Source organism: Myotis brandtii, unplaced genomic scaffold, assembly GCF_000412655.1.
Source record: "Myotis brandtii unplaced genomic scaffold, ASM41265v1 scaffold871, whole genome shotgun sequence".
In the NCBI taxonomy this organism is placed as follows: domain Eukaryota; kingdom Metazoa; phylum Chordata; class Mammalia; order Chiroptera; family Vespertilionidae; genus Myotis; species Myotis brandtii.
The window spans coordinates 615,998-642,486 of NW_005371555.1; the positions used below are offsets into that span (position 1 = coordinate 615,998).

Sequence of the window (26,489 nt, forward strand, 5' to 3'; positions counted from 1 at the left end):
TTAATGTTTCTAACTTTCTATCCCTCTCCCTCTCTGTAAAAAATCAATAAAATATATTTTTTAAAAAAAGTCTATTGCAACTTTGAAAAAGGCATGTCTACAATTGGTGAAAGATAAGAAGGAAACTGCTAAACATGAAAACAGTGGATTTGCCAAGTTTATGGGTTTGTAGGTGAGTATTTCCCCTACCATTTTGAGCAACAGACTTTAAAGCAATTTTGGAATTACTATACTTCCTCTCAACACAGAGCATTTCAGACATAGCAGCTGTGGTGGCAGGGCCAGGCTAGCCCTGCTCTGATCACATAAAGGCAAGGGATCCCAGCACATGCTGCCCAGCCATAACTACCCACAAGAACCTGGGCCACCAGAGAGGCGAGAGAATGGAAACAATGTGGGTTTTGAAATCAAAGAGACAAGAGCATGCCACTGTAGTCTTGTGACCTTGGGAAAACTGACAACCTCTCCAAGTTCACATGTAACCCAAAATGAAAATACCCATCTTCCAGACTCAGGAGGAATAAATGAGAAAATGGGTTGAAAATGCTTAGAATGTGCTAGATGCTCCATCATCATGACCTTCTTCTCTCCCTTCCTCCCCTCCCCCCACCGCCACCCCGTTCCTTCTTAAAATGTCTTATCATGTGTCAGTGGAAAGAAGAGGAATCTGTGTGTTTTCAGTTAACAATACTAAATTGATTTTTAAGTTTCAGATATAAATTATTTTCAAAACATAGAATAGAGATCCTCGAATTCATGTATTTATTAGTGTCCCGAAGGGGGCAAAAACTGGCTCTTAGGGTGTGAGAAAATCTTAGATATTACCGTGGTTTATGAAGGGCCACGTTACACTACAAACAGATTTACTGTATTAAAATTCATGGCAGGGCCCGGCCGAAGTGGCTCGGGGGGTGAGGGTCAACCTATGAACCAATTCCCACTCAGGGCACATGCCTGGGTTGCAGGCTTCATATCCCCAGTAGAACTTGAGGAGGTAGCTGATCAATGATTCTCTTTCATCATTGATGTTTCTCTCTCTCTCTCTGAAATCAATAAGGATATATTTAAAAAAAAACATTTTAAAAATTTATGGCAGGGGAGACATTGGGACAAAATAGCCATTTTTCCTAAGAACAAAAAATATCTAAAATCTCCTTAGGGGGGCAATAATTAAAAAATTAAAAGTAAAAGGCTGAGAAATACTGCTCTGTTGGTTAGAAGTGAGAGGGAAGGTCTGTTTCCCTTCACTGGGAGAGTGGCTTTCACCATCAGCTCTGGCTGCTCTCAGACTAGAGAGAACCAGCAAGCAGTGCCTGCAGCTTGCCTGATATCATGCTAACATTGTTACTGGTCCTTTCTCTACAAACTTTGCAAATTGAGAGAGTAGATTACGCCAACTCCTTTTGCCCATCTTGAAAGCTTAAGTTCCAAAATAAGCCACCCAGAGTGGTTAGACGGACCTACAATCACCAAGCAGACAGAAGCTTGATGTTTGGAGACACCTGTACACCTTCTAAGCCTGTGCCTGGTACAGAGGAGTAACTCATTAAATGGCCATTTCCCCCTTTTCTTTCCTTCAGGAACATGGCTTACCCTTCACCCCTCCCTACCTGTCCTCTGTACCACGTGTTCCATCAATCCATCAACACAATCATAAATTGTGCAGCTGCCAGATGAATTAAAAAACAAGCATCAGCAAAATTCAAATGATGGGAACAGAGCCTTCAAAAGTTCCCTTCCCGGCTACCCTTGAAAACTTCTTTGAAATATTCCAAGAGACCTCTGAATCCATCCTGGCTGGAACATATTCCGAAGGCTGAGTCATGTCAACCTGAGCATGTGCCAGGGAGCCCTTTGATCACAGAGATCCCTTTGTCATCTAACTTGAAGAGTTTCTGCTGTTATTTCTTGTGTTCACTACCTGGTGGGTTCCCAGGAAACCATGTCTTACGTGTGCAATGCTCCTACAAGTGCCAGAGGAGCTCGGGAGTCCTGTTTGGCTCTTTCAAGATGCTGCTGGTCAAATGGAAACGAGGTGGGGTGTGTGGAGTGGGGGGTCTCTGTTAGGGCTGCACAACCCTGCAAGAGAACTACATGTTCCTCCTAGTTTCTCACAAATCACTCTCTATCCTCCTGCCTTTAGCAAATGGACTAAAAGTAGGCAACTTTATCAAATGGGATAAAGAAACGGTGCCTTGGGCTCCTAGGTAAAAACAACAATAATAATTGGAGAAACAAAAACAGTAGATCTGAAAATCCAGTGTGGGGCTGCATCAGGTACATCACCATGGGCAAGTTATTAACCACCCTGAGACTCTACTTTTCACTCTGTAAAATGGGGAAGATGATCATTCTTACCCTGTAAGGTAATAACGAATTAAACATCTGTGAACTTGAAACCAGACAGCGCTGACCAGGACATAGTCACCAATGGTTCTACACAGTGACCACTGGAAAAGAGAGCTTTACAAGGGGTCACTCCAGCGTTTCAGAGGAGGACTCCTGGGTAGCAGAAAGCTGGAGCCCCAGTTAGCCTCAAAGAAACCTCTCACATTTAAGGGCTTCAATTAACACAACATAAGGCCAACAGGTAGTGACTAACGTTGGTTAATCAAGAAACACTGCACCCTGGTTGGGTAGCTCAGTTGGTTAGTGTCCTCCTGATGCACCAAGGTTGTGGGTTTGATCCCCAGTCGGGGCACATACCAGAATCAACCAATGAATGCACAAATAAGGAGAACAATCAATCTCTCTCTCTCTCTCTCTCTCTCTCTCTCTCTCTCAACAATAAAGAGAAATATTGCTGCATGAATTACTTATCAGGGGTGGGGAACCTTTTTTCTGTCAATGGCCATTTGGATATTTATAACATCATTCATGAGACATGCAAAATTATCAACTTAATAACTAGCCTACTACATTTGGTCAAACATTTAATTAACTCACCCTTAATGCCTTGGCAGGGCCAGACCAAATGATTTCTCGGGTCTTACACGGCCCCTGGGCCAGATGTTCCCCACCCCTGACTTAGACTGCGTGGCCCCAGGACCAGCACCACTTGCACACTTTCCAGAAGAGCAAACTCTTGAGCTGCACTCCCCATCCCAAACCCTTGAATCGGGAACTCTGGGGTGGGGCCCAGAGATCAGTGTTCGCAAGCTCTCGGGTGATTCTGATGGGAGTCAGACCACTGATTTAGAAACATGGAGGTGCCGGCTCTAAGAAACAGCTTCAGGAGGTAAAAGCAGCTGCTGATAGGAAGCAGGACCAGGAGGTGGGGGTGGGGGGTGGGGGCTGCTGTTCTTTAGATAAAAGCCTTTCATTTTATTTGATGTTTTAACTGTGTGCCTGCATTACTTTGAAAAAATTAAAAATTCTTCTCAAAAGTAAACAAACTTGATTTCTGAAGCGTGTATGTGGCAGGAGCCTGGCTGGGGCCCTGAAGATGGAAACAGGAAACCGTTGGTAGGACTCAGCAGCCAGGGCCCCGCTCAGCTGCTGCTAAGTACATCGCAACTCCTGAGGGAGGTCTCGCCTTCCTGAAGGCTCATCTGCTTCCTTCTGGGCCCCGTGGCTTGCCACCGGCCCCCTCCCCCAGGGGGACAGAGCAGTGAGCAGCCCAAATAAAGGGCCGGTTTGGCTCCGAGTTGCTACCCTTCCTGTCACTTTCCCACCCATTCAAAAGCGAACTCCTTCCACCTCCATCCCCACCCACCCACTCACCCACCACCACCCTTCCTGGTCTTCCTTCCTCCTTCCCCTTCCTCCCGCTCCCACCCGGCTGGTGCATAAACGCTGTTTGCTCCAACTGACCGATGGAAGCGGTGGTGAACCGTCGCACGGGTCCAGGATGGCCTTCCCCGCCCTCTCCACGCCGGACCAGCTGCACGCAGAGCTCGTATTCTGTCCGAGGTTTCAAAGAGTTGAGTGTAACAATCTCACTTGTCACTGAGGAGAGGGAAAGTGCAGGAAACTTAGGTTGGCTTCCTTTTACGTTCTCTAACCTGGCAGGTTGCGACTGTGATGGGAACTACTGTTTGGCCTTTAAAAGCACAATGTCTTAGTGAAATGGAGAGGCAGTTCCATCTTCAGGGCCTCACCATTCCTAATATAAGGGAAATACGGCTTCTCAAAGGAAAACTCCAGGTTGCCGTGTGTACAGTTATAGAGGTATCTCTGCGTCGCTTAATCATTTCTGCTCTAGTCTTTTCCTGTGTAGAGTAAAATTCTAAAATCACAACAATCTTCAACTCTATGGAATACCAATCTGATTTAGGGGAGAAAACCTCAATTTAGAATAACATAAAGAACTTAATTTCAATTGTTTTCCAGTACAGGCAGTGATTGCAAGCAAGCTTCCAGAGGAGAAATCTCAGGGTTTGCTCACAATGAGGGGCGGTGGCTTGGCCCACATCATTACAAAGGAAGGGTCTGGGGTGCCCAGATCCATTCACAAGTGTGCGGGCTGCTTGCTCCTGAGCGGTGGGCTTTGGCCAGCCTCCTTCTCCACAGACCCTGCGAAGGGAGATCTTGCCTCGCCAGACGATAAATTTCCAGCCAGTAAGGAAAAAGTGGGCTGTGCCTAAGAGTCCTTAGAAGACCATGTTTTGGATGTCTACTTGTAAAAAGAGACGATGAACTTTTATCACCATGCTTTTAATAAGATCTAGGCATTGGTGCTGGAAATAGCCACCCCACAATTCAGCCTTTGCTCAGATGTTGAATTTGAGCTGAGTCTACAATAGAATGTGAAGAGCTCAGTACTAATTCCATGACTTTATTCAGCAAAACCAGATCAACTAGTGGCACTAACCCCCGCCCCTCCTTTTCTTCTCCTTTTTTGTAACTTCCTTGCCCTTTCCAGAAGGCCACCGCGTGCGGTGGGTGGCGGTGGAGGGTGCGTGCTGCCTGCAGCACGACCCCCCAGGTCTCCCTGCAGGACGGCACAATGAAAGCAGCGGCGCCAACAGATAGTGCTCAGCTTCCTCTTCAAAAATGGTGATTATACATCGTCATGCAACAAACAGAACTCTAATGTGTGCTTCAAAAGAAATTTAACAAATTAATTCATTAACAGTGTTTTTATGAACTTTTGACATTTGATCACACTTTGTGGAATTATTTTTTCTTTCAGGAAGTTGGGGGAGGAGCATGTACTTTGTGCCCCCCCCCCCACCCCCCGCCTTTCTGTCTGCCACAACGTAAACTTTTCAGGCCCAAATTCCTCTCACAATCTCTGCGTTTGGAGCCTGCAGGACAGGGCAAGACTCAAATGAGAACAAGAACAAACAACTTAATATAGCAGCAACAATCACCCTCGAATTTAAGCAGATTCGGTCTCTTTGTCTTTCCAGTAGACCCTGGAATTTCCTGTTATCATATTTATGGCATAAACATGGATCTTTCACCATGACCAACCGAGACAGAGTAACTAAAAACAGGGTTGGAGAGCCAGAGAAGCCTGAAAAAGAAACACGGATATAGACAGTCACTCCCGATGCAGTCTGTTCCGTGTTCCATAGCACATCCCGACTTTCAGAGAGTTGGCCCCAAATTCAGAGGGCCCCACACTCTATCCTACAAACTCTGAAACTAAACCCTCTGCTACAGCCACCACCAAGGGGAAGAGGGCTGAGACAGGAGAGGGGCTTCTATGTTGGGGGATAGTTTTCCTTCCTGGTACGTCTCCAGTGGGAACTTTCCTCCACAAACCTTACCTTGAATGTGGCGCCAAGCCTCATAATGATTGACAGGTTTGTAGAGAAGCTTCTTGAATTTGATTGGTCCATCCCCAAAGTAAGGCTCAGAGCTGATGTTGATGACAGCACAGTTATGTCCGATGTCAATCACGTTGGGGGCATTCAGTGGCTTTGGAAGAACTAAACACAAATTCAGCAATCGGATTAGTTCTTAGATTTGGGGTTTTATCGTTATTCTTAGGTGGGTGGGGGGGGTGCGTGCCTTTACATTTCAAACAACACCCTCTTAGAGCTCTCTGCTCAGATGCCATGAAATCAGCTACTTTGTGATCTCCCCACTTAGCTATTGCCTCTCCAACCTTTTATCTACAAAGCGCTTTCTTAAAATATGATTACTCCTCTGCTCAAGACCCTTCAATGGATTCCCATTACATCTAGAATAAAGCCTAAAATGTGTACCATGACCTGCCAGGCCTTGCACGAGTGAGTCCCTGCCTCCTCTCCAGCCTCCTCTTCTCCTCACCCAATACCCTCCAGCCCCACTGACCAACGTTCAGTTCATCCAACTAACAAAGCAGCAGCAAGCTCCTTTTCAGCTTAGTCTTCATAGACGTCATTTTCGGGAAGGAATGCTCCACCTCCCACTCTTCTCCAGTTAACTCTTACCCATCATTCAACTCTGACCTCCAAAGTGACTTCTTCACAAAGGCTATCCTAGGCTTTCACAGAACTTCTACTTTTGCTTCATTATAATTTTCAGGACTTATTATTCTTGGTGATTTTGTGTGATTATTTGATGTCGATCTTCCCACTAGACCAGTGATGGCGAACCTATGACACGCGTGTCAGAGGTGACACGCGAACTCATTTTTTTGGTTGATTTTTCTTTGTTAAATGGCATTTAAATATATAAAAAAATATCAAAAAACATAAGTCTTTGTTTTACTATGGTTGCAAATATCAAAAAATTTCTATATGTGACATGGCACCAGAGTTAAGTTAGGGTTTTTCAAAATGCTGACACGCCAAGCTCAAAAGGTTTGCCATCGCTGACCTAGACTATGTATTCTCTCTCTCTCTTTTGTCGGGGGAGGGGTTTCTGAAAACAACACGATCATTATCTAACAGTTCTGAAGGTCAGAAGTCAGACAGGGGTCTCACGGGGCTAACATCAAGGTGTTAGCAGGGCTGTGTTCTTTCTGGAGGCTCTACAGGAGAATGTTTCCTTATTCGTTCCAACTTTTAGAAACTACCTACATTCCTCCTCTCCCGGCCCCTTCCTCCAGCTTCAAAGTCAGCAGGTTGCATCTCTCTGACCCTCCTTCTATTGTAATATATCTTTCTGACTAGAGCCAGGAAAAGTTCTTTGCTTTTAAGGACTCATGTGATTAGAGTGGATCCATCGGGATAACCCAGCATAATCTCCCCATTTCTCAAAGATCATGTATTCTCAGTGGGAACAATAGCACCCCACCAAGGAGGTGAAAATTCTTGGGATAAACTATTACAATGGCTTGTGGCCTTGTGAAGAGCCACAGTACATAAACAGATATGCAGTACATCTGTGATGTTAATTAAAATTTTATAGTGGTGGACGTAGAGTTTTGGGAAATAATTTCTAAGAGGACTCCTTAATGAATAATGATAAAAAAAAAAAGTTGTAAAACACTGCAGTAGACTCTAAACAGACCATGTAGGTTTGTTCACCAGGTGCTGAATCACTGTTTGTCAACTAATCCAATATGACAATTGTCCTCATAAAAACATTAAATTAGGATGCACACACATGCATAGGGAAGACCACATGGAGACCAGCTACAAGCCTAAGAGAGAGGCCTCGGAAGGAACCAACTCTGCTGGCACCTGGATCTTGGACTTCCAGGCTCCAGAACTGTGAGGAAATCAATTTTTGTCTTTTAAGGCTCCAGTTGGTGGTCCTTTGTTACAGCGGCCCTAGCAAAATAATACACATGAATGCTCCACAACCTACTTATCCCTTCCAACGGTGATGGGCATTTGGGTTAATTTCGGTTTGGGGCTATTCTGAATAAAACTGCTTGGAACGTTCTTGCAGATGTCTGTTTTGAACATATGCACACATGTCTTTTGAGCATATACCTTGGAGTAAAATTGCCAGGTCACAGAGTAAGTGTAGGATTAGCTTTAGTATATAGTGCCAGTTTGCCAGAGTCGTCGTACCAATTTGTCCTCTGGTAATAAAGCCTAGTATCTATTTCTACAAATACTCTGGTTAAAGACACTGACAACTTTACCCAACGGCTGTTCCCTTTTTATGAAAGTCCATCAACATGGCAGTGAAGAGGCATCAGTGACTTGGAACTAGAGATGCGTCCTTGCACTGACGTCATGTGCTATGTCTCTCATTAAAATAAGATTCGCCTGAATCTTAGCAATGTGGTTTGTTTTTTTAATCATTCTTATTTTTATTTTCCCTGGATAACAAACATGACAAGAAGCTTAAACAATGATATAATTTGCCTTGTTTGTATATTGTTTTCTTTCTTCCAAGAACATGTATGACGTAGAAATTGTTTTGATAATGTGATTACTCCAAGTAAATCAGATTTGGGATTTGTCCAGTAATCCAAAAAATACTGAGAATTCTGAGGTGGTTTACATGGATTCTCTGGGAAGAGAATCCAAATCTATGAGGCTCTGTTTGTGGTATTGCTATGATTGGCCTTTTAACAATAAAAGATTATGTTTACATTCATTTCATTTATAGAAATTACCTCTTGGTTCTCCTAAAGATTCCTAATCAAGTAATGAAGTGAATCAAATAGAAATCAACCTTGGTCATCTTGCTTCCTCGTCTGTAATTCAAGAGACTCACAAAGCAAAATGGTGAAGGTTTTGGAGTCAGGAAACCCAGATTCAAAGTTAAGATTCGTTGCTTAGCAGACGTACTATCTTAGACAAGTTAGCTAAATCTCTGAGCCTGGTTCCTGACTGGTAAAGTGGGGATAACAATATCTATTGCATAAATTTCTTATAAAGATTAAATAAGATGAAGCAGGTGGTGAAACAGTTATCTCACTGCCTTTCCAAGAATATATACTTAAGAGTGTTGGGTACTTTTGTCTAAATGGACTCATAAATAACTTCCATATTTAAGACTCCTTGTTGTATCCATGTATACCAGCCAACCTACCTGGGATTTGCCTTCACTTTATTTCTTCTCCTCAAGCTACAAATGTACATACACCCCCATAGATTAATTTGAATTTTGAAAGACAAATTTATAGCAGAAGACATACAACACTGAATATGTGAAAAAAATCATTCATGTTCATTCAATAGCATAATTCTCAAAAATTTCCAAATAATGCTTTACAATGAGTAGGGAGTCAGAAGTCACAACAATGATGAAGCTTTTGATGAAATATAAACATGACCAGACACTTTGTACCAGACACAATTCCGAGTGTTTTATATATCTAGTAAACCTTCGCAATAACCCAGAAATGTAGGTAAACTAAGCTTCATTCACACACACAAAAAAAGAAGAGGCTAATTCATTTTCCCAGGTGCACACACACAGTGACTAGATAATAGGGACAAAAATCAATCCCTGGGCTATGTGACCCCGAAGGTCATATACTTAATCCTTCCTTTCCATTTTCCTGCACATAAAAACAAAACAAAACTGTAAAGACTTAGTATCCTGGGAAAGATCCAAAAAGACATTTTAGCGGTCAGATAACATTCCTATCTGGAAGCAACACCCAGCGAAACATAAACAAAGCTTCAAGGATACAAGCTCTTCCTCTGGACGCGGAGCTTACCTTTCACAGAAATGTTGAAAGGCTTTTCCACCATCCCGGCCACGGTGTTCACACTGCAGACCCAGACTCCTGAGTCAGGGGGCAGCAGCCGGTGGATGGTGAAGGTGGCCACTGACAGGTGACCCGTGTGGTTAAAGTCTTTTGGCTGGAAAGGTCAAATACAAAAAAAAAAAATCAAAGCTTCCAGGGAGGCGTAAACACAAAGGTTCATAACACTGACCCCGTCTCATTGTTTAATAAGAAGTTTTCTAGGAGAGATTAAGAAGTTCAGTGCAAGGCTTGTATAATCACTGGCCCATTTCCAACGCTATTGTAGTAGCCCCGAGAGTTTATATTGGATTGACGCCCTCACAGATCCTGCTGGTTGTATTTGTGTGTTTGGGCGTGTGGGGTAAATAGTTACAAGCAAGCAGTCTAATTCCTCTTACACTGCTTCTGGCAACATTTGCTGCTTTCTGGTCCAATACAGAGATGGCAGGGGGAGAGGGATACCATGGCTTCCCAAAGGGTGCGAGGGCTGTCAAGTGTGGTCGTGTGGGAAAAGCCAGGGCTCTGAGTCCACATACCGGCTCTGCCACTTGTGCCCAGTTCCTTGGTTACTAAACTTCACCCAGCCAGTTCCCACTTCTGCAGAAAGGGACAGGTGATGTTCAATTAGAAGGTGGATCGTATGGTTGGCCCTCACTAGGTAGTAGCTGTTGCTCCCATGATTGGTGGAAAGGCCAACAAGAGCTGGGAAGCTGTCCGTTGGCTTCTACTACCTAACGGGTTGTTTGAGTGGGATCAGGAGCATCTGGCGTCTGGACATTGGCAATGGCGTGTTCTGTACGAGTACATAGCCACGTCCCTACGAGGTCACTGCCTTCCTGCTAAGTTGATTTTCAGTCATCTTTGAGAGACATAAAACATAACTGTTTTTTTAAAAAATTAGCTAAGAAAATACACCAACGTCCTGGGGATCATTTGTGACACAGGGAAATTTGGGATGTTGGGAGAGAAAGGGGAAAGGTATGGAAAAAGTAGCTTGGTCCTTTCCAGCAAAGAAGAACAGCTGCCATAGCGCCATAGCCAGCGGTGAGCACCATCAGTGAGGGGAGAGGGAAGGGCAGGGAGACCCGAGGAATGCCTCCCGACCTCAGGGATTCTGTGGATCCTGGTTTCTGAACTGCAGATGTGGGAACAGGTCTGTCCGGCTAACAGCATCCTAGCCTGAGGGATGCAAGCTCTAAGTGGAATCCAGCCTTGGGCGGGGTGACTACTACACTGAAAGTATGTAGTGATGTCAGGAGGGCAGTTTAAGAGTAACTCTTATGCCCTAACTGGTTTGGCTCAGTGGATAGAGCCGCAGATGTGGGAACAGGTCTGTCCGGAGTCAAAGCTAACAGCATCCTAGCCTGGGGGATGCAAGCCCTAAGTGGAATCCAGCCTTGGGCAGGGTGACTACTACACTGAAAGTATCTAGTGATGTCAGGAGGGCAGATTAAGAATAACTCTTATGCCCTAACTGGTTTGGCTCAGTGGACAGAGCGTCAGCCTGCAGACTGAAAGATCCCAGGTGTACGTTGGTTGCGGGCACATCCCCAGTAGGAGGTGTGCAGGAGGCAGCTGATCGATGTTTCTCTCTCATCGATGTTTCTAACTCTCTACCCCTCTACCTTCCTCTCTGTAAAATTCAATAAAATATTTTTTAAAAAAAGAATAACTCTTACATGGAGCACTGTCCCATCGGGCTTCACCAGGGTCATTTCTTCATTAGCAGGCAGTGGCCAGCCAGACGCTTTGCAGATGGGGTTAAATTTACCACTGTTTACTTCTATATCATCTGGCAAGTCCTCTATCTTTGGGGTCATCCTTGGCCTGCCTGGATGAATAAAACAGCACTGTGAAATCCAATCTTTAACACAACGGCAATAGTAATAATAAAAGTAGCTTCCATTTAGCAGGTCACACCCAGGAAAGAACTTTCCAAATATTATATTGTTTTCTCATAACATAAAAACTTGTGAGGTGGGTCCTATTGTGGTGCTCACTTTATAGATGATGAGAGGGAGGCTCAGAGCCCAGATTCAAACTCAGATCTTGATGATCCAGAGCCCACACTGGCTACCCATAATGCTGGGCTACCTCAGTGCACCAATGAAATACATCCCCTGCCCTTACTTTTCAGCCTCTTTCTTGCTATTTAAGAGAATTTTTATAAGAACAAAAACTAGTTCTTCCATTCAGCAAACAACCCCATGATTCTGCTGATCAACACCAGGAACATTGGTTTGGATATGTGAGAGATGTCTCATTGACTGGGAAGTCTTCAAGTGGCAGGTGATTAATAATAGGCAGATTTTGCCCTAGCCAGTTCGGCTCAGTGGATAGAGTGTCAGCCTTCAGACCAAAGGGTCCTGGATTCGATTCCATTCAAGGGCACGTACCTCAATTGCACGTCCCGGCGCATGCAGGAGGCAACCAATTAATGTGCCTTTCTCTCTATCTTTCCCTCTCTCTCCCACACTCTCTAAAAATCAATGGAAAAATATCCTCGGATGAGGATTAAAAAAATAAATAAAATAATAGGCAGAGTTATATGCAAGAAGTAAAGCAACATATAACCCTCCCCAGATCAAAGTATAGTCAACAGCCAAATCAAAAAATGTTGCTTCTAATATTGAAAGAAGAAAATATTCCTCTGGTTACAACAAAGACATCAGGATTCCTTGCCTAATACCTGCAGAGTAGAGAATGAACAATCCTGAAATATAACAGCTTTATTCTGAACTCTAGGATCTTGGAGAACCTTGGACCACTTGTAATTAAATGCGAGACGTGGTTGAAAACAGTTCAACCCATTCTTTACTAGGAGATGGAGGTGCCCAAGAGCAGTCATCACTCATACGCTGCTTCATCTCAGTGGTGGGAGAGGTGGGGTCATGGTAAACACGTCAATAGTGACATTTTATATTAATATCCTAGTTCTCAGGCCTAGAAAGAAACAGGTAAAGTGTGTGGAGCAGGAGACAAAAGGGCCTATGACTACAGAGGTAAGTCCTTGACATATCTGTAGACTTAGAGAGGTTGGAAAGCTCATTAAATTTTTCAGCTTAAGTAGTTCCTTATGTAGGAATTTTAAAAAGTGCTTTGACACTCCTAAACCATTTCTTTCTTTCACTGTCCCTTGCATTTGCTGCAGTTGGATGCAGGTGAAGCTGGATGTTCAGGTGGAGGGTGGGAGGGTGTGTGTTAATGAAAGGGGGCTGCTCTCTGGAAGCTGAGGGTCTGGATCTAGGGCTGAGATTTCTCACACCTTTTGCAACATCAGCCTGAGAACAGAAAGGAAGGAGTAAAATAGAAAATTCAACTCCTAAAGCTTCTTAGTTCTCCATTTCAATCCATTCCTCTAGTAGCCCAGAGCATTTCCTTCCCTAGCTAGACCCTCCCAGGTTCCTGCCTTGTAACAACGTCCAAACGCTGGGGACAGAAGGGAAAGTATAAAGCTGACAAGCTAAAGCCTTTGAGAAAACAACTGTTGGTATTTCCCCCGTATCTGTTCTCAGTGGTAACTATTCAACTTGTGTAAAAGCAGCCATACACCATATCTTGTAAACAAATGGGTGTGGCTGTGTTCCAATAGTTTTCTTTATGACAACAGATGGAGGGGCAATTCAGAAGGAATGAAGTACCGATATATGCTACAACACAGATAAAACTCAAAAACAGTATGATAAGTGAAAAAGCCAGCCACAAAAGACCACATACTGTATGATCTCACTTATAGTATAACTGGTCTAACCAGTCAAGAATAAGCAAATCTGTACAGACAGAAAGTTAATAGTCACCAGGGCCTGGAAGGAGGGAAGAATGAGAGTTACTGCTAACAGGTACAAGATTTCTTCTGGCATGATGGAAATATGCTACACTTAAATTATGGCAATGGTCGCACAAATCCATAAATATACTAAAAGCCATTGAATAACTTTAAGGGAATAAATTTAAGGTATAAAAATTATATCTCAATAAAGATGTTAAAAAAATAGTGGAGTAGCTCTTGTCTATGGCTTAGTGTTTGCTTACCTCTGTTCCAGGTAATTTCTTAACTAGAATTATTTACCATTTCATTCTGAGGGTAATCTTTTCTATTTTTTATATCTTTTTAAAAAAAATCCTTTGTCTAAATCCCTTTAAAGTAGTTTTTCCCTGTTGTGTATATCTAGAGAAAAGGCTGGTCCCAGAGGAGGGAGCAGAAGAGATAGGCAGAGCTGTCAGCTGGCCAGTTATCACTTAATGTGCTATAAAGAGCACATGATTTATTTCTAGAAAAAGAAAAAAAAGGATGAGAGCCAGTATAAAGGTCCATAGAAAAGAATCAGAAAGCTTTCCTTTAAAACCTAGGTCCAACTTTTAGATGGAAACAGAATTGGTTTGAGAATTTTGTGCTTTGGGGGCAAGAATGATTCCAGAAACCTTGGTTCAGATGTGCTGAACGTTGCTATGACTACAGTGTTACCTTGCTTTACCTTCTTTCTCACACTGGAGCCCTTGGCGTTCTGGAGAGCAGAGGCATCCTTTGAACCGATCACAGATCTCCCCATTGGTGCACCTGCACCTGAGCTTACAGTCTGGCCCATAATACCCAGGCTGGCATGCTGTAAACAAAGACATCAAAAACCAGTGCTGAAACAGGAGAAGGAAAACATTCAGGCTGTAGGTGGCTAGTTTCATTTTCTCTCCAATCAACTCATTTAAAGTAGCATGTGTTTTATCTGCATTGTTTATCTGAATTACCAGGAACTTAAGGGGTTAGGAAATTCTGCTTCTATGAGAGTTGAACAAGCTCTTACCAGGTCACCCTTCTTATAAATAATAACTATATTTTAAAAAAAACTACCTGAAAGCAATGAAGAGTGGGAGTTGGAACCAGACAGATTCTAAAGGGGAATTAAAATTTGGAAGATGGGAATCAGGTGTTTCCCATTTTTAAGCTTTTAGTCTAATGGCTGGGTACAGTCGATACCAAGTAGGGAAACTAAACTCCAAAGAAAACCTGTAGTTTACTGACCTGAAGAACAAGAAGACACAGTCAGGACAACCATGGCCATTGGAAAGTGAGAGGGAAAATCTAGAAAGGGGGAGCAAGAAAGGCAAACTCCCAAATCTTTGGCTGGTCCCTGAACCACACATGTTAAGTGCAGATTCAAAGCTGCCCAGCTAAGAATAAAAGAACTGAACTGAGTTTGAGCTGATGACTAAGAGTCAGAGTTTTCCGTTTTAGTCCTACCAAGTTAATAGTTTGCTAAAATGAAGTCAACACTCCTCAAAGGAATATAGTCTCCACAATGTAACATTTACAGTGTCCAAGATACAAGTCCAAATTACTCAACATAAGAAAAAATAAACAAAGACCAACCTTGATAACTTCATGAGGCCAAATTATCAAAGATGTTAGAAATGGTAGACAAAAATTGGAAAGCAACTGTCATCATTATGTTCAGTGAGATCAAGGAAAATATGCTCACAACAAGTGAAACAATGAGAAATCTCAGCATAGACATAGAAACTATAAAAAATAGCCAAAAGAGGATCCAAGATGGCAGCAGACTAGGTGAATGTTACACTCACCTCCTCCCAGGACCAAACTGGAATTACAACAAAAATACAGAACAATCAACCTAAATAACCAACTGAAGACTAGTGAAACAGAAGTCTTCTAACCAAGGATTTACCGAAGAAGCCACATCAAGACTGGTAGGAAGGGTGGAGATACAAAAAAGGCTGTCCCCCACACCCATGGGCAGTGGCTGAGAGGCTGGAGGGCTACCTCAGCTGCAAAGGTTCCCCCTGAGGAGTGTGGGGTCTCAACTCCATGTTGGGCTCCATAGCCCAGAGCACCAGAGCTGGGAAGAGACACCAACATAAAACCTGGCTGTTAAAATCGGGGGGGTTTGTCTTCCAGGGAGCTACAGTGTCCGCTAGAGACCAGGCATCCTCCTAAAGAGCCAACACACACAATCTCATTCACAGCCACTCACCCTGGGCTCAGGCGGAGGGAGATCAGAGCAAGCTGGAGTTCTGGGAAGAGAGCTGGGGTTTATGGCTCTGGGGAGAACACCTGGAGGACAACTGCCCAGAACCCTGTGTTGAATAACTCTGCTGCACCCCAGACACCATCTGTCTTGTATGGTGGAGCACTCCCCTCCTTATGGCATTAGCCTAGGGCCGTGGTCAGCAAACTCATTAGTCAACAGAGCCAAATATCAACAGTACAACGATTGAAATTTCTTTTGAGAGGCAAATTTTTTAAACTTAAACTATATAGGTAGGTACATTGTTATTAACTTAATTAGGGTACTCCTAAGGCTTAGGAAGAGCCACACTCAAAGGACCAAAGAGCCGCATGTGGCTCGCGAGCCGCAGTTTGCCGACCACGGGCCTAGGGGAATGCAATAACCCCACACTTGGGCTCCCTGTCCCCCGACCCTGCCGAGGTCATACCCCAGTAAGGAGTCTGCTGCCTGCACTGGAGTCAGCTGCCTAGGCCAGAGTGTAGAGGTCTGGGCAGACTACGGGTGTGTCAGTGACTGAGTGGTGTGGCTTTGGGGCAGGGCTACTCCCCCCACTTTCCCATGAAACTAACTGGTGCCTTCCCTGATGGGAAATCCTCTAGCCCCGCCCTGTGGACTACAGGTGGCCACACCCTCTCAACTCATGGTAGGCCCTGCCCTGCTGAGGTCTGGACAAAATCTGAGACAGACTGAGTTGTGTGGCTTTGTGGTGGGCATCACTCCTCCCGCCTTCCCCCAACACTGAACAATACCTCCACATCATAGGAAATCAACCAGCCCCATCATCCTGATTCCCAGCGACCTTGCCCTATTGAGCTCCGGCTCCAGGCAGACTGAGCTGTGTGGCTCTAGGACAGAAGCCATTTTCCCTCACACACCCAACTAGTGCAGAGCCCTCCCTTCATGAGGCCAAATCTTGGTCTATCTGGGCCTGATGAACTCTGCTGGCCTCACCGTGATGACTCCATGAGACCACCCCCACCACAAAGGTGTGTGAGCACCTAGTGGGTGACAGCTAGACTTGGTACACCCTGGAAAATTTGCTGAGTGACCTCAGACCCAGTACTGGCAATGAGTTTGAACCTGTATCAATCTGGTGAATACCACTCACCCCTACCTGGTGACTACCTGGAGAACTGAACTCATGCAGCTTGAGTACTGCCAGAGGCCCTTGCAGTGACTGAGCTAGCAGGCAGCCAGCAAGCAGAGGCCAATCTTAGGGTGCCTTGGGACTTTTGCTGACCTGCCACCAGGCCCAGTGCTGGTAAAAGCCAGCCTTGGTGCACAGCTTGATCCTTTCTGCACACAGCAGAGGCAGCCCTAACCCTAAGCACAATGAGATATCACCTTACACCTCTCAGAATACAAACCTAGCAATAATCACTTCAAATGTAAATGGCTTAAATGTTCCATCAATAAGTCGACAAACAACAAGTGCTAGTGAAAATGTGGGGGAAAGGAAACCCTGAATCACTGCTGGTGGAAATGCAGACTGGTGCAGCCACTGTGGGGAACAGCATGGGAATATATCCTAAGAATTCTGAAACACCAATCAGAAAGAATATATTCAGAGGTAGCCACAAACTGTGGGTCATTTTGTAGCTCCAAACAGGTTGCCCAGGGCCACAGGAAGCACCTGATATTGGCCTGGACCAGAGTCCCTACCAAAAGGCCCAGAGCCAACACACTGGTCAGCTTTAGACAATATCAGAACAAGATCCAATTAGCTTCACGAGCAGCCAATCCAAAGGGAGATCTTGGCAGGCACCAGACCCTGCTGAAGCAAATTCCACTTCATGTGGGCAGCACCTGCATAACAGCCTTTATAGTGTGGTTGAGGTCAATCTTCAGTCAGCCAGCCTGAGGGTCAACCCCACAGGTGAATGGGCCAATAGCAATAAAGACTCAATTACAACAGGAGGACCCACAAAACCCACACAAGAGACATTTCTGGAGCACCAAGATCAGGTAATCAAGGAGAATACAACACTGAGTCCCATGGGACACCTACTACATAAGACCATTCTACCAAGACTGGGAATCATAACAGCTCTAACTAATACATATGAACAAACAAGAAGAGGCACCAAAATGGGGAGATGAAGAAACATGCCCCCAAATGAAAGAACAGGAGAAATATATGCACCCCTGTGTTCATAGCAGCATTATTTACAATAGCCACAGTCTGGAAACAGCTCAAGTGCCCATGAGAAGATGAATAGATAAAATAGCTGTGGTACATTTACACAGTAGAATACTATACAACTGTAAAAAAGAAGGAACCTTTACCTTTTAAGACAGCATGGATGGACCTAGGGATTATTATGTAAAGCAAAATAAGCCAGACAGAGAAAAGACAAATACCATATGATCTCACTTATATGTGGAATCTAATGAACAAGATAAACTGATGAACAAAATAGAACCAGAGGCATGGACATGTGAAGCAGATTGACAGAGGTTAGAGGGGAGGGGATGAGGAGAGACTGGATGAAAGAAGGTGAAGGGATTAGCCAAAGAACATATATGCACAGCTCATGGACACAGACCATGACCAATGTGGTGATGACCAAATGCAGAGTGGGTGGGGATGTGTGGAGGTGTTTAAAGGGAGGAGGAGGGAATGAGGGACATCTGTAATAGTGCCAACAATAAATAAAAAAGAATAAAAATCACAATAAATACATACCTAGCAATAATCACTTCAAATGTAAATGGCTTAAATGATCCAATCAAAAGACATAGGATAGCAAAATGGATAAGAAAACAAAACCCATATATATGCTGTCTACAAGAGACTCAACTCAGAATGAAAGATACACACAGACTAAAATAAAGAGACGGAAAAAAAGATATTTCATGCAAATGGAAAAGAAATAAAAGCTGAGGTAGAAATATTTATATATCTGACAAAATAGGCTTTAAAACAAAGGCTATGATAAGAAACAAAGAAGGACACTACATAATAATAAATCCAACAAGAGGATGTAAACATTTATGCACCCAACATAGGAGCACCTCAACATATAACGCAAATCTTGATGAACATAAAGGAAGAGATTAACAGCAATACAGTAGGGGATTATAACACCTCATTGACATAAATGGATAGTTCTTCCAGACAGAAAATCAACAAGAAAACAGCCGCCTTAAATGACACACTAGATCAGATAGATTTAATTGATATCATCAGAGCATTTCACCCCAAAGCAGCAGAATATACATTCTCTTCAAGTGCACATGTAACATTTTGTAACATAGACCACATGTTAGGACACAAAACAAGTCTCAGATTGAAATCATATCAAGCATCTTCTCTGACCATAATAGTATGGAGCTAGAAATCAATAACAAGAAAAAAACTGAAAAACACACAAAGACATGAAAGCTAAACATTCGTAAACAATGAATGGTCAATAATGAGGTCAAGGAAGAAATCAAAAGATACCTTGAAACAAATGAAAATGAGAACACAACAATCCAAAATGTATGGGACACAGTTAAAGCAATCCTAGTAGGAAATTTCACAGCATTACAGGCCTACCTCAACACAAGAAAAACCTCTAATAAGCAATCTAACTTTACACTTAATGAAACTTGAAAAAGAATAAACAAACAAATCCCAAAGTGAGTAGAAGGAAGGAAATAATAAAGATCAGAGCAGAAATAAATGCAATAGAGCCTAAAAAAATACAAAAGATAAATGAAACAGCGGAAAGGAAGAAGTACAACTGTCATTACTTGCAAATGACATGATACTGTATGTAAAAACCCTAGCGCTGGGATGGGGAATGTTTTTTTCTGCCAAGGGCCTTTTGGATATTTATAACATCCTTCACAGGCCATACAAAATTATCAACTTGGTTTCCTCTTTCGCTAGGGACCAGCCAACATGAGCCGCGTTTGCACCAAAACCATGAAGAAGGCGGCCCGGGTCATCATGGAGAAGTACTACACACGCCTGGGCAACGACTTCCACACCAACAAGCGCGTGAGCGAGGAGGTCGCCATTAATCCCAACAAGAAGCTCTGAAACAAGATAGGGGGCTATGTCACCCGTCTGATGAAGCAGATTCAGAGAGGCCCGTGCGAGGCATCTCCATCAAGCTGCGGGAGAGGGAGAGGAGGATAACTATGTCCCTGAGGTCTCCGCCCTGGCTCAGGAGATCATTGAAGTTGACCCTTACACTAAGGAAATGCTGAAGCTCTTGGACCTGGGCAGTCTGTCCAACCTGCGGGTCCCTCAGCCTACAATTGGGATGAATTTCAAAACACCACGTGACACAGTTTGAATATTTTTCTATGCTGTAATATTATCAATAAACCATGGACAATCTTAAAAAAAAAAGATTATCAACTTAAAAAAATTAGCCTGCTTTATTTGGTCAAACATTTAATAACTCACCCCTAATGCTTTGATAGGACCAGACTAAATGATTTTGTGGGTCTAATACAGCCCACAGGCCAGACGTTCCCCACCCTTGCCCTAAAGTCTCCACCAAACAAACAAACAAACAAAAAACTACTAGAACTGATAAATAAATTCAGTAAAGTAGGATACAAAATAAATATCTAGAAATTGTTTCATTTTTATACACCAATAATGAGCTATCAGAAAGAGAAACTATGAAAATAATCCCATTCAAAAACTAATAAAATACCTAGAAAAGAATTCATAAAATTATAAGACACTGTAAAAAAGAAAGTGAAAAAGATCCAAATAAGTGGAAGCATATACCATGTTCATGAATGGGAAGAATTAACATCATTAAAATGTCCATACTACCCAAAACTGTCTATAGATTGAACACAATTCCTATCAAGACACCAATGGCATATTTCACAGAACTAGAACAAATAGTCCAAACATTTATATGGAATTACAAAAGACCAGAAATAGCCACAGCAATCTTGAGAAAGAAAAAGTTTGAAGAATCACATTACCTGATATCAAATTATACAAGGTCATAGTAATCAAAACAGCATGGCACTGGCATAAAAACAGATATAAGTCAATGGAACAGAAAAGAGAGTCCAGCAACCCTTGCCTTTATGGTCAATTAATATTCAACAAAAGAGACAAAAATATACAAAGATAGTCTATTCAATAAATGGCACTGAGAAAATTGGAGATATGTGTGAACACAATCCACAAGAATAAACTCAAAATGGATTAAAGATAAGTCTCAAAACCATAAAAATCATAGGAGAAAACATAGGCAGTAAAATCTCAGACATTTTTCATAGAAATATTTTTTCTGGTATGCCTCCTCAGGCAAGAGAATCAAAAGAAAAAATAAACAATTGAACTACATCAAACTAAAATGTTTTTGCACAGCAAAGGAAACCAGCAAGAAAATGAAAAGATAACCCACTGAATGGAAGAACATATTTGTTGATGATACATTTGATAATAAAAAAACTTATACAACTCAACAAAAAGTGCAATTAAAAAATGGACAAAGGACCTGAATAGAGACTTCTCCAAAGAGGAAATACAGATGGACAGTAGACAATGAACATATGTTCAATGTCACTAATCATCAAAGAAATGATGCAAATTAAAACCACAATGAGTTATCACCTCACACCTGTCAGAATGGCTATCATCAATAAATGAACAAACAACAAATGTTGGTGAAGATGTGGAGAAAAGAGAATCCTCATACACTGTTGAGCAGTATCAAGTCACCTCAAAGCATTAAAAATGGAACTGCCTTATGATCCAGCAATTTCACCTCTGGAAATATATCCAAAGAAACTCAAAACACTGATTCAAAAGAATATATGCACCCCTATGTTCATTGCAGCATTATTTACAATAGTCATGATTTGGAAGCAGCCCAAGTGTCCATCAGTAAAGAATAGATAAAAAAAAAAGCTGCAATACTGCCCTGGCCAGTGTGGCTCAGTGATAGAGCAACAGTCCACACACCAAAAGGTCGTGGGTTTGATTCTTGATCAAGGCTCCTACCTGGGTTGCAGGTTTGTTCCCCAGCCCCAAGGGGCATATGCTGGAGGCAACCAATCAAGGTGTGTCTCTCTCATATCGATGTTTCTCTCCCCCCCGCCCAACCCCTTCCCTCCCTTCAACCCTCTCTAAAAATCAATGAAAAAATATCCTCAGGTGAGAATTAACAACGAAATACTGTAGTACATTTACACAATGGAATACTACTTGGCCATAAAAAAGAAGGAAATTTTACCTTTTGCAACACCATGAATGGACCAGGAGAGTATTACACTAAGTGAAAGAAGCCAATCAGAGAAAGACAAATACCATATGATTTCACTTATATGTAAAAATCTAATGAACAAAATTAATAAACAAACAAAATAGAAATAGACTTGTAGATACAGAAAGCAGACTGACAGTTTTTGGAGGGGTGGGGTGCTGGGGGACTGGGTGAAAAAAATGAAGGAATTAGGCAAAATAAACAAAAACCAATCATAGATACAGACAACAGTATAGTGATTACCAGTGGGAATGGAAGGAGGGTATATGGGAAAGATAGAAGAGGGTACAGGAGTGATAAATGATGATGGAAGGAGACTTGACTTGAGTGATGAACACACAATACAATATTTGAATGATGTATTATAGAATTAGACACCTGAAATCTATATAATTTTATTAACCAAGGTCAGCCCAATAAGTTGAATAAAAATATTTTAATAACAAAAAAACCATTCTAGAATTAGACAACTGAAATAGAAAATGTTACTATGTGGACTTAGCAGCAGAGTGGAGATAACAGAAGAGAGAGTCAATGAATTTTAAGTTCGATCAATAGATATCCAGTCTGAAGAACACAGAGGAAATCTTAGAAAGAAATGATTAGTGTCGCAGGGACCTAAGGGACAATATCAAAGAGTCTAGCACATAGGTGATTGGAGGTCTTAGGAAGGAGTCTGGGGGGAGAACACTAGAAATTTCCAGTTCATAAAATCATAGTGATTTCTTGAGCCTGGCATGGCTGGGATGAGTCAATATACATATTCTTATAAACCTGAATCTAGAGACACATTCACTATGAAGCTGATGAGGCTTATATTCTAGACTCCTAACATGCACGCACCCCTCCCGGGTTCTGGCAGTGTTTACATACATACATGTGTTTTTTTAATTTGCATAGTTTTATAATATTCTTTTTTTTAAGGGAACTGGATCTGCCCCCACCTGGGGGGCACCTTTTGCTTTATGGTGCACATCTCACAGACCAGGTAAGATTCCTTCACTGCTGTGGCCCCCTCGGTGTTCCACGGGGACAGATACAACATCTACAGGGACTTGAGTGAGGTTTGTAGCAGCTGCAGCTTGCTTTTGTGTAACTCTCCTCTTTGCCCTCTTATTCCAAGCCCCTAACGCTGTGCTGTTCAGTATGGTAGCCACTAGTCATGCATGGCTACTGAGCACTTAAAATATAGCTAGTCCACATTGAGATTTCAAAGACTTAGTGTGAAAAAGGAATGAAAACTATCTCGTTAAAACTTTTTTCTATTGGTTACTTCTTGAAGTATTTTGGCATATTGAGTTAAATGAAATATTAAAATGATTTCACTTGTTTTTTTACTTCTTAAATGTGACTACTAGAAAACTTTCAATTACAGATGTGTCTTGCTTATATTTTTACTGAACTTCTCACCCATAGGACACTGTTTTCAGGTTGCTGGGGGCCCCATCCTAACTCCCAATAGTGCCAGATGTGCAAAAAGCTGGCTTTGTGAGCTAAATAGTGAAAACTCTTTCAGCTCTGGCCAATTCACTCCACTAATACTCATTAAAAAAGATCTGGCATATTTGGCTGCAGGTTCATGTGAAGCTACTACTGTGTTGCGGGAGATATGAAACACACACTGGAAAGGAGATGGGAAACACATACCTTTGTAGCTTATCGAACGGGAAAGTAGACATTAGAAAGGGCAGAGGGGGTCTTAGAGTAGCTGAAGTTAGGACTGCGTGAGTAATGTCCATAGAAGATTAGATCATAACTTTCTCAATTACCAAACACCAAATCCAGTCTGGATCTGACCTGAAAGTGCTGATATTTATGATGCTCTCAGTGACATTCCAACGTCAAGTGTGGTCTGAAAACCAACAGCATCGGCACGTGTGGGAGCTTGTTAGAAAGGCAGAACCTCCGGCCCCAGCCCAGACCCATGAAATCAGACTCTGTTTTAATAAGATCCCAGGTGAGGGGTATGAGAAGCCCTTTCTCTGAGGTCCAGAGTCTTCATGTGAAAGATAATTAACTTTCAATAAATCATCTGTGATTCAAACCTTGTTGCTCGGCAAGCCAGACCTCCTTGTGGCCCTGCCAGAACTCTTCCTGTGCAGGGGCGGGGGGACGGGGGGGTGCATACCTTCATTGCACTGCAGGCTCTTCCAGCCGGTGGCACAGGAGCACCCATAGGGGTCCGGGAGACAGAATACATAGGACTTGCATCCCTCTGGTCCACTACACTGTTCCTTACAAGTTCTGCCAAATGTGTGCCGTTCGCAAGCTTTTTGGGGGAGAAAAAGGTGATTCAGAGTCAAGCATACAACCCTTTGAAATGTGTAATTCTTCTCTTAAAGGGTCTCTCCTAGACCACTGAACATGGAAAATAATCCAATCTCAGCTGTGGTACGGGCAGGGTGAACATACATTTTATAGACCATGAAAGTGCCCCACAGAGAGGATCTCAGAGCCACACCCACAATTATGCAGGCTGTGCACAGCACACACCTAGGGGGTGCATTCGCATCACAGACATTGCAGATTCGTTTATGTATTGAAACTTTCCAGTAGTTGGCAATAAAAAAAATCTCTTAGGAAAGGGCACCTTTTTCTAACTCACACAAAGGTACCGTATGCCTAGCAGAGGCCATTTAACTTCCATCCCCAACTCTGTCCACATATAAAATTCTAGATCCAGTGGTGTCTTTTTCAACCCACAACGTACTCATCAAGTACTCTTGACTTACCCTTCTCACATGTTCTCCCCATAAACCCAGGAGGGCAAATGCATTCCCCAGTGTCCTCATGGCAGACACCATTGTTCACACAGGCAGTGCAGACACGGTTACACTCAGGTCCCCACTTCTGAGCCTCGCATCCTTTCGTTAAGGAAAACAAGGCTGGGGTGAGTAACGCACATTGACAACAAACCTGCTATATGTCAGTCATTTCAGAGGACCCGAGTGAATGACTATAAACAAAATACAATCTTTGCTCTTTAAAGGCTAATAGTTTAATGTGGGAAATAGATATGTTAACAAAAAATAGTGATAGGAACAAAGACAAAAAGTACCTAATTCTGTCTTGGGGATGGAAGAGGGCATAAAGGAAGGCTTCCCAGAGGAGGTGGTATGTGAGCAGAATCTGCAGCACCACCTAAGTCAAGCATGTCAAACTCAAAGGCTAACACAAGCCAAAGAAACGAGGCATGCGGCCCATGGACTGCGAGTTTGACAGGCTTGACCTAAGTAGCAAGGAAGATAGGACTGCAGAGTGTGTTCCAGGTGAAGGCGAGGCCAAGAAGAGAGCACCACATGCTGGCAGAGCTGCAGGTATGGTTAGAGGCTAGAACAGTGATTTCCAAAGTGTGGTCCTGAATCAGCAGTATCTCCATCACCTGTTAGTCATGCAAATCTCAGACTCCCACCCATGACCTCCTGATGAGAAACTGTGGTGGTGGTCTAGCAATTGAAGCTTAACAAGTCTCCCAGATGATTCTGATACAAGCCAGAGTTTGAGAACCTCTGGTATAATGTGGAGAAGGGATATGACCCAAAGGGGAAGCAGACGCTAGTAGCATCCACTCATTTTCCAGGAAGAAAAAATAAAAAGTGAAATAAGATACACAAACCTAAAGTATAAGGATGGTAAAATGCTTCTGGATTCATATTTCTTGGCTACTTCTCTCCAGCACTTGGTGACTTTAGATTGTTAATTAGGTCTAAGGATACCTTCTGACATATATGGGGGTGTTGGATTTTAAATTTTATTTAATTTTTCTTCTGTGCTCTTGGTCCCTGAATGTTATTTTCATGATGGTGAAGCTTGGACCTGTGCCTATAGTCAATGTAACCTTGTAATTTCTTTGGCAAGAATTCCTGGTTATCAGTATTTTCTCTAAAATAATCAGGAAGACTGTCAGCACAGACCTTTTCCTTCAGGCTTCCACTTACTAGATAGAGCTACAAAATGTCTCAAAGCTAATATTTACATGCCTTAGTATAGAAAGGGGAAGATTATTCTGCACGATTAGCGATTTCTTAAGAGCCTGACCACAGACAGGCTATGTGGACAGTGAAGACTAATGATGGAAAAAACTGGAAATGAAAACAGGCTTCCTGTCCCATTAAACTATGTCTCTAGTTTTACACCAAACACTAGACCTGTCCCAGCTTCGCACGGAATCCTGGGAAGGAGGAGAGAATAAAGCCCAAGGGAATGATTGGGGATGGAGCAGTCAGGAGAAGAGTTTGCTGCTAAGCAATGATATGCAATTAGGCTTTGTTCTTTTCTTCATAACCCTCATGGTTTTGTATTTTAGGAAACCACGGATTCACGGCCTACAGAGAGAAACCCTGTAAACCTAATGCTTGTGGGGAATCTTTTGTCCGGGAGAGAATTTATACTAAAAATAAACCCTATACACATAAGCAGCGTGATTTTTACTACACAGTCTTTAAGCACTCACTCTTCCTAGGCTTCGTTCATCCTGGAGAGAGACACCCTACAGTCAGGAGAAGTGGACAGACACCTTCGAATGCCTAAACATCAGAGAGGTCATCCTGGGGGAAATACTTTTAAATGCGATGATTGTATCCAAACTCACATTTCTTAGAATGAGTTTACTTATTGGCAGTGATTCTAAAACAGGTTCACTGAACTACTCCCTAAGAGCAAAAGAGAATAAACATGTGCTCCCAGCGATCTGAGAAA

General features: G+C 42.7%; 1 protein-coding gene, 1 long non-coding RNA gene and 1 pseudogene across 4 annotated transcripts in view; 2 read left to right on the forward strand and 1 right to left on the reverse strand.

The window, feature by feature from the left end:
- TEK (TEK tyrosine kinase, endothelial) overlaps positions 1-26,489 on the reverse strand; it is a 108,828-nt gene that overhangs the window by 28,231 nt on the left and 54,108 nt on the right. For all 3 annotated transcript variants that reach the window (XM_005884899.2, XM_014532293.1, XM_014532294.1), the window contains exons 5-11: positions 24,524-24,655; positions 23,920-24,060; positions 14,011-14,139; positions 11,215-11,366; positions 9,506-9,650; positions 5,718-5,879; positions 3,814-3,948 (exon numbers count right to left, since the gene is read on the reverse strand). In XM_005884899.2, coding sequence (XP_005884961.1) covers positions 3,814-3,948; positions 5,718-5,879; positions 9,506-9,650; positions 11,215-11,366; positions 14,011-14,139; positions 23,920-24,060; positions 24,524-24,655 — 996 coding nt within the window. The remainder of the gene's footprint in view (positions 1-3,813; positions 3,949-5,717; positions 5,880-9,505; positions 9,651-11,214; positions 11,367-14,010; positions 14,140-23,919; positions 24,061-24,523; positions 24,656-26,489) is intronic.
- Positions 3,885-16,546, forward strand: LOC106724538. The gene is made up of 3 exons (XR_001360357.1): positions 3,885-3,898; positions 7,837-7,844; positions 16,464-16,546. It is a non-coding gene; the product is annotated as an uncharacterized LOC106724538 (long non-coding RNA).
- On the forward strand, positions 19,425-19,903 carry LOC102241428 (annotated as a pseudogene).